This window comes from Microcaecilia unicolor, chromosome 1 (assembly GCF_901765095.1).
Source record: "Microcaecilia unicolor chromosome 1, aMicUni1.1, whole genome shotgun sequence".
In the NCBI taxonomy this organism is placed as follows: Eukaryota; Metazoa; Chordata; class Amphibia; order Gymnophiona; family Siphonopidae; genus Microcaecilia; species Microcaecilia unicolor.
In genome coordinates, this window is record NC_044031.1 from 193,273,574 (window position 1) to 193,290,336 (window position 16,763).

The window sequence follows — 16,763 nt, forward strand, 5'->3', positions numbered from 1 at the left end:
GCGGCCGCTTCCTTCCCTTTTTAAACGGGCATTTTTTACTAGTTTTTTATGATTTTTAACCATGAAAATGATCGCTCACTACTTGCCACACTGACAGGAATTGTCAGCAATATTCTTAGAAACAAATTGCTATACATTGCAAAATAAGATAGCAGATGTAAATTCTCAAAGTGGACATATTCCAAACACTAAAATGAAAATAAAATGATTTTTCTCTACCTTTGTTGTCTGGTGACTTTCTTTTTCTGATCATTGATAAGTCTCTGACTCTAAAGTTTAGCACTTTCATTAAAGCAAAATATATTTTCACATATCAGACTCTTCCCTATCCAAGGAGAATCTTTTATATAAAACAATACCAAAAAAACAACACCAATCAGATTTTCACTTACCAGCTCTACTACACTACGTCAGCTAAACTTCCTCTGAAACTACTGTTGGAATCATCAGCCAATGAAATGGCTTTTAGCTGTAGCTATCGGGTTACCTGACAATTATACAAACATCATTGCAGTCATGCCCTCCTCTTGGTGTACAAGCTCAGAGAAAAAAAAAAAAACTTTGAACCACTTACAGATTTTAACAATTACACTATTTAGTTTTTATTTCTCCCCAGTCTCACTTGCACACCTCCCTCCAAACCTGGCTGTTCTCTTTAATTTGAATGTTCTTTAACCTCACCCTGAATGAGGAGTTCGTCCCATACAAAATACATAAATAGCACTGGTTGTATTCTTTCAAACAGCTTCAGCAGAGCCTGCCTGCCTCAGTGAGCACTGTGGTCAAAGAGGGGAGGGCAGGGGAGAGAGGAGAATCACAGCTTCAGGTAAAACATTTTGCAAGTGAGCTGACCTCAGGAAACGGTAGGCGCCCTCCAGAGGTCGGCGCCCCCCTGCGGTGCTTACCTCGCTTACCGTGTTAGCACGGCCTTGGCTAGTCACTTTCAGCAGCTCCTAAAGTAGTATCTAAATTCTTCTGGTTAATATGGGATCAAGCTAAGAGACATGTTGGTATAGAATGGGTCGGGGAACAAGATCTTCAACACCAGCTCTCCCCTAAAAATGGAGATAACTTTTGTTTCAAATTAATCAGTGTGTCCTTATGTCCTTCCATTCTTCAACAATGTATTTTTTTTAAGCAAACACAGCATTATGGATGCCGAGATCAAAAGAATATGAAAGGATGGGAACGATAAATACTGGTCGTGTGGGCTGTACCTCAGTTGCCTTTCCCACCACTTATACTTTTGTTCAAATATTAGGGGAATTATTGGGACCTTTATTTGTCTTTTTCTATGTATTCAACAATTCCCTGGCACTTTACTTGGACGTGTTCAAAGAAGAGGCAAGATTGGCTGACTTTCTGCTATGTGTAGCCCTTGAACACATTGTTAATTGGAAAAACAACACAAATTTAGATATGAACCGATGGTGGAATATGGTTTGTGTTACACACAAATATGAGTTGACTGCTGCTGAAGAGAGGAATTCTCTATTGAAATATCAATTAATACGCAATATGGCAGAATTTGTGAATTTAAAAATAAACTGAATGGTGGTGGTGGTGGGGGATAAAAATATAAGTTGGATAAATTTCACATTTTAAAAGATATGTTTTTCAAATTGGAAACATTTTCAATTAAAGTTAGCCTTTTTTGTACTTCTGAATCACACACTTGTGACACAGAATTTGTTTGCCCTTGCAGCAGAATTTATCTTGGAACTGCTACAGGATACTGGGAGCCAAAGTTATAACTAAGCTTCATATAGCTTACAGATACAGCACATCAAGGTTTTATACATTACTGTATAGAACTTACCTGTGGCTGGTTTAAAGTTCATCAATGACAACACATTTATTAAATATTATACCAGTTATCCAGAATTAGGGTAAAATCTGATGTACAATTCAGACTTTAAATAGAGATCTGCTCAGAACAGCATGAGGATTAAGCTGTAATTCAGTTGTGGCTTCTTACCTGTATTAGGCCTGGCACAATTTCAGGTAGGAGCTGAGAAAGGGTTTCCTTGGGTACCCTCTCGATCACTTTTGTCTGCATTTTGATTGCAGCCAGATTGATGGGGTAATCAGCAGTCTGAATGATGGGGCACAACACTTTAATACACTGATCTGGGTTTATGGAAGTGGCCAAGGTGGCAGCAGCTTCTTCAGCAGCTCTTATCACCTAAAGGATGTCACCAAAGTTAGAAACTGAGAAGCAAGAATGCCTTAATATTTGCAATTAAACAATCAAATGTATGTTGATTTCAGAATAAACAAGCTTACAATCAATAACATACATATACGCAGATATATGTGTAAATAAAACTAATTGGATGCTTTAGAGATTCTAGGACAAAATCCTTCACTTTCTAAGCCTTAGAAGTTTTCCTCAATCATTGTATCTTTCCATTTAATTAAAACATATTTTTAGGATATTTCTCTCCATCCCCATGCATTTTCTAAAGAACTTACACTAACAGGAGTGCAGACAACATTAAACACTTGCAAGTTTCTGCTACCTCTCACAAGTTAGGATAAAGTAGTGCAGTGGAAATAAAGATTAACAAAAAGCAGTGTTGTCAAAGTACTTAAGTAAAAGTAAAAATAAAGGCATAAAAGTAAAGTGAAAAACATTACTTATGTAAAAGTAAAAAAAAAAGTTATTGCCTAATTTATTTTATTTATTTAAGTCTTGATATACCATTGCAAGGCCTACACAAAGGCATCTATGCAGTTTACAGAATAACAAAGGTAAAACAGTGGTTTACAGAAAGAAAACACACAGTTAAAAGAAGAGAAACTAAAAGAGAAGAGAAACGAAATTATAGTCTGTAGTTAAAAAAATAAAAAGAATTCAAAGAAGAGGTGAACTTTGAGATTGTGCTTAAAGTGAGAATGGAGGGTTGATTCTTAGTTGTATTAGGAAGAAAAAGGGCAAAGAGGTGAGTTTTGAGAGCTTGCTTAAAAGCGGGAATGGAGGGTTGAGTCCTGATGGATAATGGTAGGTCATTCCAGAGTTTGGACCCATTGTAATGAAAAGCTGAGTGATGTACAGTGGACAGGCGAAGATGAGTTGGGGATGGTATATAGGAATGAGAAGTTTGTTAAGGTAAGGAGGTGCAGAAAGAGACCTAAATTTGTATACTAACAGAAGAGTTTTGAAAATGATATGAGCAGAGACGGGGAGCCAGTTTCAGAGCGGGGGGGGGGGGGGGGGGGGGGGGGGTTGGTGGGAACATGTCGAAGCGATGAGTATTGTGCATTAATTTAACAGCAGTCAACTGTACCAATTAGAGACATTTGAGGGATGAGAGAGAAAGGACCATCATAAAATGAGTTACAATAATCAAAGTGAGAGATGACAAGTGCAAAAAAATGCAGAACACAGAACAGAGTCTATCTGTGGTTTGAATTTGAGGCCAGAATCAGAGGTGACACCCAAGATTCTAACTGATTCTCTGAGCGCAAGAGGAGAGCTGTTCAGTAAAGGTGGAGAGGGCAGTGGGTGATCTGAGCAGGGGAAAAGATAGATTCACATTTAGCAGCACTGAGGTATAAAAGGTTGCTTGCTAGCCAGTTGGATCAGGGCCGTGCCTAGGGTCTCCGGCGCCCCCCTGCAGTTGCCCCGCCGGCGCCCCCCCCCCCCCCCGATCGCTACACTACCCGTCCTCTTCTCCCCAGATCCTTTTCCTTTTTGTTCAAATTTACCTCTCCGGCGCGCGGCAGCGTAGCGTTAGTGAGAAGGAGGTGGCGCTCCCCCGCCCCGACGTGTCTTCTTCCCTTCGCTCAGTGTCCCGCCTTCTTCTGACGTCATTTCTGACGTCAGAAGAAGGCGGAACCGAGCGAAGGGAAGAGACTGACACGTCGGGGCGGGGGAGCGCCACCTCCTCACTAACGCTACGCTGCCACGCGCCGGAGAGGTAAATTTAAACAACAAAAAAAAAGGACAAGGATCTGGGGAGAAGAGGGCGAGGTAAGCATGGTGCGGCGGGGCGCCCCCCAGAGGATGGCGCTCTCCTGCCATGCTTACCTCGCTCACCGTGTCGGCACGGCCCTGAGTTGGATGCTTGAGACAGACAAACATTGAGATAGAGATAGAGAAGGGATCAGAGATCTTGAGAGTAACAGAATGGAGTGCATGAGTTGTCCTGAATGATGGTGAGAAGCAGTGTGAGGAAGATATTGAACAGTGTTTGTTACAGAATAGAACCCTGAGAGACCTGCATGAGAACAGGGTTCATGGGAATCTCCTCCGGGGCTGCGGGTTTCCACGGGGACGGAAGCAGTTCTTGTGGGGTTCCTGCAGGGATGGAAGCAGATCCTGCGGGGTTCCTATGGAGACAGAAGCAGTTCCTGCAGGGTTCCCATGGATGTGTAAGCTGCACCTGCACCAGCCTCTCACCTACTAAGTACCAAGTTCTTTGAGTGCTGCCTTCTTCTCCTTGCTTTAATGGCACCAATGTGGAAAGTCTTCCATTAATCCTCTCTGCTCCTGAGCTGATGCACAGGCTTCAGCTCTGACACAGGCATGAGCATCAGAGGTCACTTGACCTACCGGTGAATGCATGTGGACAACTGAAGAAAAGAGTTGGTAAGAGCGGTCTGAGAGATAACTAGTAAACCATTCCAGAACAGTGCCAGAGATGCCTATTGAGCAAAGACGTTGAAGGAGAAGAGTGTGGTCCATGAGGTCAAATGCAGAAGATAGATCAAGGGAAACAAGGCTAACTGAGGTGTGTGTTCAAGGTGAAGCGCGAATAAGATCGTAGAGTGCAAGAGAAGTGTTTCAGTGCTATGGTATGAATGGAAACTTGATTGGTAAAGGTGCAGGACCACAACTACAAGGAATGCAACTACTGTTAACGATTTTACTCAACAACATTATTTGCTCTACAATATAATCCACTTTGCTTCTAGTAAAGCTAAATTTTAAAAATGACTGTCACTCATGTGAGTATACTTATGAGTTATTATTAAAACCAGCAACGCTAAAAAGGTGTTCAACAACTGCACTAGAAGGAAGTGGATTGTTCAGTCTGATGAAAGTCTGCTTGTTCCTTCAAATCAGGCCTGGGTGCAGTATTCCTGATGTTTTCTGAGTCTGCAGGTTTTGATCAAGGGAAATTTCTGAAACACTTGACGTCCATAGAGTGCTTTATCATTGTCATTATCTACATTAGAACTATGCTGTGTAATTCATCAATTGCATCTTCATTTTCATCGTCATGCTGTCCAATTACGAGGAAGGCTTTCACAAAGTTGGAATCATTGTTCTAGCAATTATTCATCTGATGCCAAATTCTGTTTGAATATCTTTAGGAACTGATTAAAGAATGTCAAATGTGTAGGAACCCTTCAGTCTTAAGGCTACACAAGCAGACTTCCTCTCTAAAGACTATCAATCCAGTGGACAATCACGTCAATGTAAAATTTTCCATGGGATGACCAGCAGTCTGTTCTGACAGAGACATATGCCTGTTCACCAAGAATTGCTACCAGCTTCAGCTTCATCTCCACTTCAAAGTAACCCAACTGGTCACTGTTCTGTTTGGCTGGAGACCAGTAATCAGTTCAACAAACAGGCAACTCCACTGTTCTAATAGGTTATATTTACTGAACAGCAAAATTTAAGATGAGATGATCCATTATTTGCGTGACAAGGTTTTGCTGTTTCATTTGGTTACTGAGGAATCGCCATTTACATCTCGCTTCCGCTTTTAATTTTTAACTGCAGGCATCAGGTGTAATTGAGTAAAAGTAGTAAAAATTGGTGAAATTTTACTTCAGTAAAAGTAACAAATGTTATCCTGCACTTCTTTACAAGTGATAAAACTTTTACTTAAGTACAGTAACTAGTTACATTTACTTAGTTACTACACAACACTGAAAGTGAAAAAATATAATGCAACGACTTTTTATTGGACTAGCTTAATACATTTCTAGGTGATGAAAGGGTAATGGATTTAGATTTGAAATACCCCCTTTCTGGGTAACAACCAATGCAGTTTACATTATATGCCGGTACTTTGAGTCACTGAAAGAGATTCTCTGCTTTGACAGCACATATGTAAAGCAAAAATCTGTAAAAAGTATGCTTTTAACAAACTCAAAGATGAGAAAAAGAGCATGCAATATACAAAGCTGCAAAGTGTGCCAGCCCATATCGTAGAACCCCAAAGACATCTCAACAACCTACTCATGGCCTTTAATATAGTTTATGTTATTCAATGCAGAGAATTTAAAAAGGATGGTACATTTATGAAACAGACATGTTAAATAGGAAAATTAACTCACAGACACATCATATGTCACATAGCAGATCAAGGTGACATTTCTGTAGGAAAGCACTTTTTGAGGCCATATTATGGCATCAATAACCTTATGATTGGGCTACGTAAAGGAAAACGTAAAAAAATTCAGAAACGCAAGGGCTTCTGAAAATAAAACAATTAGACAAGAAAGGTCCAAACAAGATCTGAGCTCTCCAACTCAGGAGCTAAATAATTCTACTGCCTGTTTCCTTCTGATTACACATCAACCTCCCTTCCGCACCACATACACTTTTCCCCCTTCAGACCACAAATGAAATGCTTTTTATTATTTACTTAATGTTTTGTTCTTTTCTGACCTGAGGAAGGGAGAGTTAGTGCCAACAAACTAATCAAGACATGTATTAAATCAGTTTAATAAAAAGAAATCACCTTACTCTTTTATTTATTGACCTTTATTTCTGTGGAAAATACATATTGTAAGAGAATATATTACTGCTGCCGTAGTAATAAAATTACTGTGAAGTGAGCTATCAGTAGATAGCTATATGTAAAGGAATAAGTTAGACCATGGCCTACTTCAGGGGAAAAATGTAATTAAGGGGAAAAAGTAACTCAGAATTTCTTTGAACACCAAATTATGGAACTATTTTTGTGAAAACATTGCACAAAACTAACTATAAACAGAGTAATTTTATAAACAATTTTGGTGCCTAAACTGCTATTTTAGGTGCATAAACAGGCTCTTTTGGTCATAGCTAAAAATATGCACAGTGCAAGTCAGTATATACTTTTATATAGAAGATGTGCACAGGGGGTAGAGTTCGGGCAGAGTCACAATTTATGTACATATTTTATAATATATACATGTAAAGTATGTGCTAACATTTACATCTGCTCTTGAGGAGGCGTAATGTCCACACCCTATATATAGGTGCTACTGCTTCTGGATTTGCGCTATTATATAAATAAAATAGTCACCTATATGTCAGCAACAAAATAGGTGCCTTTCTACTCATTAAATTACAACTCCCTTCCTCCCAAAGTTTTGTCTTGTGATATGTTGCTTGCAATCCAATCATCTGCCTCCTGCACATTTCCTTCTTTCCTATGTGTACCAGACTGTTGTTAACTGGTGCGTTTATTTATTTATGACATTTATACCCCACATTTTCCCGTACAATTTTTAGTTCGATGTGGCTAACAAGCTAAAAGAAATTACAAAATATGAAGCAAAACACAAACCTGCATATATAAATATTGGAAAGAATCGTAAAATATATAAAGAATTCAATAATAAAGCATAATGGGGAGAATGGAAGGGGGAGATTAGGCACCAGGATCAAGAGAAATCTTTTGAAAAGGAAAGATTTCAAAAACTTACGAAAAACCTGTTGGGATCTTATATTTTACGGCAAGGAATTTCATCATTTAGTACCTTGGTATGAAAAAGTAGTTGAATATATAGATTTATACACTACTTTTTTACAGGTAGGAAAATGAAGACACAGGTAGTCTCTTGCACCAAAGAATGAATTATGAGAAGGCAAAGTAATAAGGGGCAACACCATACAAAATCTGAAATATGAGAGCACAGAGTTTGACTATAATCCTTGTTGTTGAAAGTACTCAGATATACTCTACACAGAACCACCTTGAAACTTGGAATGCAGTCAAGTATTCCCATAAACTAAGCATCACAGCAAAATGCCCTTAACTATTATTTATAGAATGCTCTCCTAAAAGCAATTGTAATAAGAGAAGGGATACAGTTATAGAAGATGCATTACAAAAACATATAGGGAGGGCAAGTTGTTACCCCATAAGGCTTACAGTCTAGGCAAAGAGTAAATGCAACAGGAATGCACAAAATAAGTAGAATAGGGGCAATGGCATTTCGAGTTCTTATTTAACACACTAAAAGGCAGTTTTAACTACCAAAGGCTGAATTTCGTTCTTTCACCTCAAGGTGGTGCCTCCAAACAAAACAAAAGGAAGAGTGTGTGGGAAGCTTGCTATTCAGCATAATTTTTCTTGTCCCTAACAAGAGGATTTCTATGTAGTGTACTCCAAATATGGCACCTTCCATGAATACTAAAACAACAATTTGGTTATGAACTTTTTTCAATAAAGAATATTGCCAAAATATAAATAGTAAGCTGCATAGATGTGGTGTGCCGGGGGGGGGGGGGGGGGGGGGGGAAGAGAAAATGGTAAGGATTGTGAGTCCACTAGGGACAGAGAAAGTGCCTGTATATAGTATATAAACTGCTTTGGCGTACCCACAGAAAAAGCGAAGATGCTTACCTGTAGCAGGTATTCTCCGAGGACAGCAGGCTGATTGTTCTCACATGTGGGTATCCCTAGCAACCAGGCTCACTCAAAACAATGAACATTGGTCAATTGGGCTCGCAACGGCGAAAGACTAAACATAGATTGACCTGAAACCCATTAAACACCCTAACTGAGAGTGCAGCCTGGAACAGAACAAAAATGGGTCTAGGGGGGTGGAGTTGGATTCTAAACCCCGAACAGATTCTGCAGCACCAACTGCCCAAACCGACTGTTGCGTCGGGTATCCTGCTGGAGGCAGTAGTGAGATGTGAGTGGACTGAAGACCATGTTGCAGCCTTGCAAATCTCCTCAATGGAGGCTGACTTTAAGTGAGCCACTGACGCAGCCATGGCTCTAACATTGTGAGCCATGACATGGCCCTCCAGAGTCAGCCCAGCTTGGGCGTAAGTGAAGGATATGCAATCTGCTAGCCAATTGGAAATTGTGCGTTTTCCGATGGCGACTCCCCTCCTGTTGGGATCAAAAGAAACAAACAACTGGGCGGACTGTCTAAAGGGCTTCGTCCGCTCCACATAAAAGGCCAATGCTCTCTTGCAATCCAAGGTGTGCAAACTGCTTTCGCCAGGGTGGGTATGAGGACGGGGAAAGAATGTTGGCAAGCAATTGACTGGTTCAGATGGAACTCCGACACCACCTTTGGCAGGAACTTTGGGTGCGTGCGGAGGACTACTCTGTTGTGATGGAACTTGATATAAGGTGTATGCACTACCAAGGCCTGAAGCTCACTGACTCTACGAGCTGAAGTAACAGCCACCAAGAAAACGACCTTCCAGGTCAAGTACTTCAGATGGCAGGAATTCAGTGACTCAAAAAGAGCTTTCATCAGCTGGGTGAGAATGACGTTGAGATCCCATGACACTGGTGGAGATTTGACAGGGGGCTTTGACAAAAGCAAACCTCTCATGAAGCGAACAACTAAAGGCTGTCCAGAGATAGGCTTACCCTCTACACGGCGATGATAAGCACTAATCGCACTAAGGTGAACTCTTACGGTCTTCAGACAAGACTCTGACAAACGTAGAAGGTATTCAAGCAGGGTTTGTGTAGGACAAGAAAGAGGATCTAGGGTCTTGAGTTACACCAGACGGCATACCTCCTCCATTTGAAAGAGTAACACCTCTTCGTGGAATCTTCCTTGGAAGCAAGCAAGACTCGGGAGACACCCTCTGAAAGACCCAAGGAGACAAATTCTAAGCTCTCAACATCCAGGCCGTGAGAGCCAGATACTGCAGGTTGAGATGTAGAAGCGACCCCTCGTTCTGAGGGGTCCAATCTCCATGGTTCTTCAGAGGACAACTCCAGAAGAAGAGGGAACCAAAACTGACGCGGCCAGAAGGGTGCAATCAGGATCATGGTTCCGCAGTCTTGCTTGAGTTTCAGCAAAGTCTTCCCTAACAGAGGTATGGGAGGATACGCAAACAGAAGGCCTGTCCCCCAATGCAGGAGAAAGGCATCTGACGCTAGTCTGTCATGGGCCTGAAGCCTGGAACAGAACTGAGGGACTTTGTGATTGATCTGAGTGGAAAAAGATCCACCGAGGGGGTGCCCCACGCTCGGAAGATCTTGAGAACTATGCCCATGTGAGGTTGCATTATCCTGCTCAACCTGTCGGCCAGACTGTTGCTTACGCCTGTCAGATAAGTGGCTTGGAGGAACATGCTGTGATGGCGAGCCCAAAGCCACATCTGGACAGCTTCCTGACACAGAGGGCAAGATCCGGTGCCCCCATGCTTGTTGGTGTAATACATGGAGTGGAGGAGTGGCCTAGTGGTTAGGGTGATGGGCTTTGGTCCTGGGGAACTGAGTTCGATTCCCACTTCAGGCACAAGCAGCTCCTTGTGACTCTGGGCAAGTCACTTAACCTCCATTGCCCCATGTAAGCCGCATTGAGCCTGCCATGAGTGGGAAAGCGCGGGGTACAAATGTAACAAAAAAAAAAAACTGTCTGTCTGAATTAAAATGATTTGGTTGTCAGCCGATCTCTAAAAGCCTTTAGAGCGTTCCAGATCGCTCTTAATTCCAGGAGGTTGATCTGCAGACCTCATTCCTGAAAGGACCAGGCTCCCTGAGTGTGGAGCCCATCTACATGAGCTCCCTACCCCAGTAGAGATGCATCCGTCGTCAGCACTTTTCGTGGCTGAGGAACTAGGAATGGTCTTCCCATGGTCAAATTGGATCGAATCGTCCACCAGTGCAGAGAATTCCGAAAGCCGGTGGACAGTTGGATGACATCCCCCGCAGCTTGAAACCACTGGGAAACTAGGGTCCATTGAGCTGATCTCATATGTAGACGTGCCAGTCAAAAGCCCGTCCCTTGCTTTTGCTGGGGAGCCGCAGAGGCCTTAGGCGCACGCTGTTGATGAGAACGAGTGCGCTGGGACTGAGCCTGGACAGGTTGCCAAGAAGCAGGAGTGTACCTACCCCTAGCATAGGTACAGGGAGCACTCCTTTTCCCTCCAAAAAACCTCCTAGATGAGGAGGTAGTAGCAGAAGACGCTGGCGGGAGAGAGAATCCATAGCATCATTGTGCTTCTTGAGCCGGTCAACCAGATCCTCTACTTCTTCACCAAAAAGGGTATCCCCCTGGCAAGGAACATCCGCTGCTGGACCGAATGATCCAGGTCAGAGACATGCAGCTATGAGAGTCTGCACATCACTATACCTTGGGAAGAGATCCTGGATGCTACATCAAAAGTGTCGAACGTACCCCTGGCCAGGAATTTTCGACACGCCTTCTGCTGCCTGACCACCTGGAGAAAAGGCTTGGCCTGCTCCGGAGGAAGTGCATCAACCAAGCTAGACAGTTGCCTCACCGAGTTCCGCAAGTGGATGCTCGTGAAGAGCTGGTATGTCTGGATTTTGGCAGCGAGCATAGTGGCCTGATATGCCTTCCTCCCAAAAGAATCCAAGGTTCTAGATTCTCTGCCAGGGGACGCCAAGGCATAGTCCCTAATACTCTTGGCTCTTTTGAGAGCGGAGTCCACCACCATGGAATTGTGAGGTAGCTGACACTTCATCAATCCAGGCTCCCCGTGGACCCGATATTGGGATTCAATCCTTTTAGGGATCACGGGATTAGACAGAGGGAATGACCAGTTTCGCATAAGGACTTCCATCAGTACATTATGCATACATTGCAGCCTTTCTAGGTGGAGAAGGATAATCCAGGACCTTGTGCATCTCAGCCCTGGGTTCATCCTCAACCCCCATAGGGAAGGGAATAGCCGCAGCTATTTCCCGGACAAAGGAGGTAAAGGATAGACTCTCCGGTGGAGAAAGTTTCCTTTCTGGTGGAGGTGAAGGATCAGAAGGAATCCCAGAGGACTCATCAGAAGGAAAGTACCTGGGATTCTCCTCTTCCTCCCACGAATGCTCATCTTCAGTATCGGATAAGACATCTCTCAGAGCAGTCTGAAACTGAGGCTGCCTCTACGCCAAAGGGGAGTCGACCTGGGTGGCAGGCGGCACCGAGGTCAGGGACCTCACCACAGGCGAAGGGCCAGATACTGCTGCAGCAGACGGTATGGAAGGCGCAAGCACCCCTGACACCGAAGCAGACTAGTGCAGTAACCCTTCCAGAAGCTCTGGAAGCAGGGCCCTGATGCACTCGTCAAGAGCTGCCGTCGTACAAGGCTGCGGGGTCGGTAAAGGAGCCGGTGGCAGAATCTGTCGAGGCTTGGGAGCAGGTACCGGGCTGCTAGACCGATGCATCGGCACCTCCTGAATAGAGGGAGAGTGATCCTCTCAGCGCCGACGCTTTTCGGGTGCTGAATCCCTCGACGCTCTGGAGCTCCCGGCACCGTTTGTCGAAGGAGAACGATGATGGTGCTTGTTCGCCTTCTCTCGACGCCCATCATCGAGACTCCTCGGTACCGAGGAGGACGTGGAATCCTCACGTCTCCTCAGGGCCTGCATAACAGCAGGCCTCAAGACAGGTGGAGACCCACTCGATGCCTCACTGCTCCCAGCACGAGTTTGTTCCGCAGCCATTACCTTTGCTCCCGACGTCGATGTGTCCCTCGATGTTGATGTACCGGACCGAGCCCCAAAAAGCTTCTCTAGTTGGGCCTCTCGAGACACTTGAGTCTGTTTCTTCATGCGAAGACACAGACTATAAGCGGCTGGGCTATGGTCGGGCCCAAGGCACTGGATACACCAGACATGGGTATGGGTACCCGAGATGGTCCGGTTGCACTGAGTACAACGTTTGAAGCCGCTGGGTGTCTTCGATGACATGGAAGGAAAAACGGCTTCAGCGAAATCAAAAGACGCGATTGTGCCTGTTACAAGAAAAAAAGGGCACGAAAAGAAGTGGAACAAACCGACCGCGCGGCCTATGCTGGCTGCATCGAAAAACAAAGGAAACTTTAAAAGGGCAAAAAAATAAAGAAAACTACGGGAAGTTTAAAAAAAACAAAACCAAAAAACTGTAAGGTAAAATTATGTATCATACCTGATAATTTTCTTTCCATTAATCATAGCTGATCAATCCATAGACTGGTGGGTTGTGTCCATCTACCAGCAGGTGGAGATAAGAGAGCAATCCTTTTGCCTCCCTATATGTGGTCATGTGCTGCCGGAAACTCCTCAGTATGTCGATATCAAAGCTCCATCCGCAGGACTCAGCACTTAGAGAATTACACCCACAAAGGGACACTCTGCCCAGCTCACCACCGCCAAAACGGGGGAGGGGAATTAATCCAGCTCATCCCCACACAAGTGGGGGGAGGGGAATCCGTCCAGCTCATCCCCGCGGAGCGGGGGAGGGACACCACCCCGCCGATGCGGGGGGATCTGGCTTATCCTGCAACCGCAACCGCGGGAGGAGCTGACTGACCCTAACACCGCCGAAGCGGGAGGGGTACAAAGCTGCCCTACAGCCGCACGAAGAGGGAGGGAGCGCCCACAGAATTTAGGTCTCAATCCAGCCCCGTAAAACGGAGGGGAGAGGAATGCAGCAGCTCACTGTAACACAAAATCGTCTCAACTCCTGAAGAATCCAATTGAAAAAACTTGAACACGAAGTCCTCCTGAACAGGAACTGAAGACTAAACTTGAACCTGAAATGCAACCAGAATAAAAACAGTACAGATATCTGGGAGGGGCTATGGATTGATCAGCTATGATTAATGGAAAGAAAATTATCAGGTATGATACATAATTTTACCTTCCATATCATCATGCTGATCAATCCATAGACTGGTGGGATGTACCGAAGCAGTACTCACCCAGGGCGGGACATAGAAATCCCTGACCGCGACACTGAAGCTCCAAACCGGGCCTCCGCCCGAGCAGCCACAGTCAAGCGGTAATGCCTAGAGAAGGTATGAGCCGATGCCCAAGTTGCCGCCTTGCAAATCTCTTCCAAGGAGACGGACCCGGCCTCCGCCATTGAGGCCGCCTGAGCTCTAGTGGAGTGAGCCTTCAGCCGGATAGGCGGCACCTTCCCCGCGGCCACATAAGCCGCTGCAATGGCTTCCTTGACCCATCTTGCCACTGTAGGCTTAGCAGCCTGCAGACCCTTACGAGGATCTGCAAACAGGACAAACAGATGATCTGACTTCCGGAAATCATTGGTCACTTCCAAGTATCTGATGATGACTCGTCTCACATCTAGATATTTGAGAGCAGAGTACTCCTCTGGGTAGTCCTCCCTACGAAAGGATGGGAGACAGAGCTGCTGATTCACATGGAAGCGAGAAACAATCTTGGGTAGGAAGGAAGGCACTGTGCGAATAGACACTCCTGCCTCAGTGAACTGCAGAAAGGGCTCTCGACATGATAGCGCCTGGAGCTCGAACATTCTTCTGGCTGAAGTGATAGCCACCAAAAAAACTGCTTTCAACGTCAGGTCTTTCAGAGATGCCCTCGACAAGGGTTCAAAAGGCGGCTTCTGCAAGGCTCTTAGCACTAGATTGAGATTCCACGCAGGTACCAGAGTGCAGAGGAGGCGCAGGTGATTAACTCCCTTGAGAAAGCGCACCACATCTGGCTGCGAAGCCAGGGAAGCACCCTTCAGGCGGCCCCTGAAGCAAGCCAGAGCCGCTACCTGGACTTTAAGGGAACTGAGCGACAGGCCTTTCTCCAGACCTTCTTGCAGGAATGCCAACACTGAAGAAATTGGAGCAGTGAAGGGAGAAAGTGAGCCTGCCTCACACCACGATGCAAAGGTACGCCAAACCCTGGCGTAAGCAGTAGAAGTAGAGCGCTTCCTCGCTCTCAGCATAGTGGCGATGACCTTGTCTGAGAAGCCTTTCTTCCTCAGACGCTGCCGCTCAATAGCCATGCCGTAAGACCAAAGGGGGAGGGATCCTCCCTCACCACGGGACCCTGATGCAACAGGCCCTGCTCCACTGGCAGTCGCAGTGGTCCGTCCACTGAGAGCCTGATCAAGTCCGCATACCAGGGACGTCTGGGCCAGTCCGGACCCACCAGGATTACCCGGCCCGGATGCTTTGCCACCCAGTCTAGTACCCTGCCCATCATGGGCCAGGGCGGGAACACATAGAGAAGCTCCTGTGTCGGCCACTGTTGGAGAAGAGCATCTACTCCCAGAGATCGAGGGTCCCGTCCTCTGATAAAAAAGCGCGGCACTTGGCAATTGGCCAATGACGCCATCAGGTCTAGGCTCGGCTGGCCCCAGCGCTTCGTGATGTCCAAGAACGCCTGAGCCGATAGCTGCCACTCTCCGGAATCCAAGGAATGGAGACTGAGAAAGTCCGCCTTGACATTCATGACTCCAGCAATGTGGGCCGCCGACAGCTGTTCCAGGTTCGCTTCCGCCCACTGGCATAGATTCATGGCCTCCTTGGCTAGAGGGGCGCTCTTGGTACCTCCCTGGCGATTGACATAGGCCACAGCCGTGGCATTGTCCGACAGGACCCGTACTGGCTTCAACGCCAGTACCGGGAGAAACTCCAAAAGCGCCAACCGAATGGCTCTGAGTTCCAGGAGGTTGATAGACCACTTTGCCTCTGCAGGAGACCAGAGCCCCTGCGCTGTCCTTCCCAAGCAATGGGCTCCCCAGCCCGTCAAAGAGGCGTCGGTCGTGACGACAACCCACTCCGGGGTCAAAAGAGGCATCCCTGCGGACAACTTGTCTGTCCTCAGCCACCAGCTCAGCGCCTTGCGCACCGCTAGGTCCAAGGGAAGGCGCACAGCGTAATCCTCCGACACTGGAGTCCAGCGCTGCGGCAGAGAGAGTTGTAGTGGTCTCATATGAGCCCTGGCCCAGGGCACTACTTCCATCGTGGCCGTCATAGAGCCCAACAGCTGCACATAGTCCCAAGCCCGAAGAGGAGAGGCTACTAGGAACTGGTCCACCTGAGCCTGAACCTTGACAATTCTATTGTCCGCCAGGAACACTCTGCCCATTTGGGTGTCGAAACGAACTCCCAGATAGTCCAGGGACTGAGTCGGGCGCAGCTGGCTTTTCTCCCAGTTGATGATCCACCCCAGGGAGCTCAGAAGAGCAATCACCCGGTCTACAGCTCTGCCGCACTCTGCATAAGAGGGGGCTCGGATCAACCAGTCGTCCAGATAAGGATGTACGCCTTCCTTTCGTAGGAAGGCCGCGATGACCACCATTACTTTGGAGAAGGTCCGTGGAGCAGTAGCCAACCCGAACGGGAGGGCTCTGAACTGGAAGTGTCGGCCCAAGACTGCAAAACGCAGAAAGCGTTGATGGAGGTCAGATGGGAATATGCAGGTAAGCTTCCTTGATGTCCAAGGATGCCAGGAACTCCCCTGCCTTCACTGCTGCTATAACAGAGCAGAGAGTCTCCATTCGGAAGTGCCGAACTTTCAAGGCCCGATTGACCCCTTTGAGGTCGAGGATAGGCCGTACAGAACCTCCTTTCTTTGGTACCACAAAGTAAATGGAGTAACGACCCTTGCCAAGCTGATCTTCTGGCACCGGAACGACCGCACCCAGGCGGATCAGATTGTCCAAAGTCTGCTGCACTGCCACAGCTTTGACCGGAGACTTGCAGGGAGAGTGTACAAACCCGTCTCTTAAGGGTCGGCAGAACTCTAGCTTGTAGCCGTCTCTGATGACTTCCAGCACCCAAGCGTCTGAAGTTACCCTGGTCCACTCGCCCAGAAACGAGGACAGGCGTCCTCCAATCTGCACTGGGC

At 46.1% G+C, this 16,763-nt stretch overlaps 1 protein-coding gene across 1 annotated transcript in view; it reads right to left on the reverse strand.

Annotated features, from left to right (window-relative positions):
* CLASP2 (cytoplasmic linker associated protein 2) overlaps positions 1–16,763 on the reverse strand; it is a 977,269-nt gene that overhangs the window by 33,100 nt on the left and 927,406 nt on the right. The window contains 1 exon segment of the mRNA XM_030203481.1: positions 1,979–2,185. Within this exon segment, the coding sequence (XP_030059341.1) occupies positions 1,979–2,185 (207 nt within the window).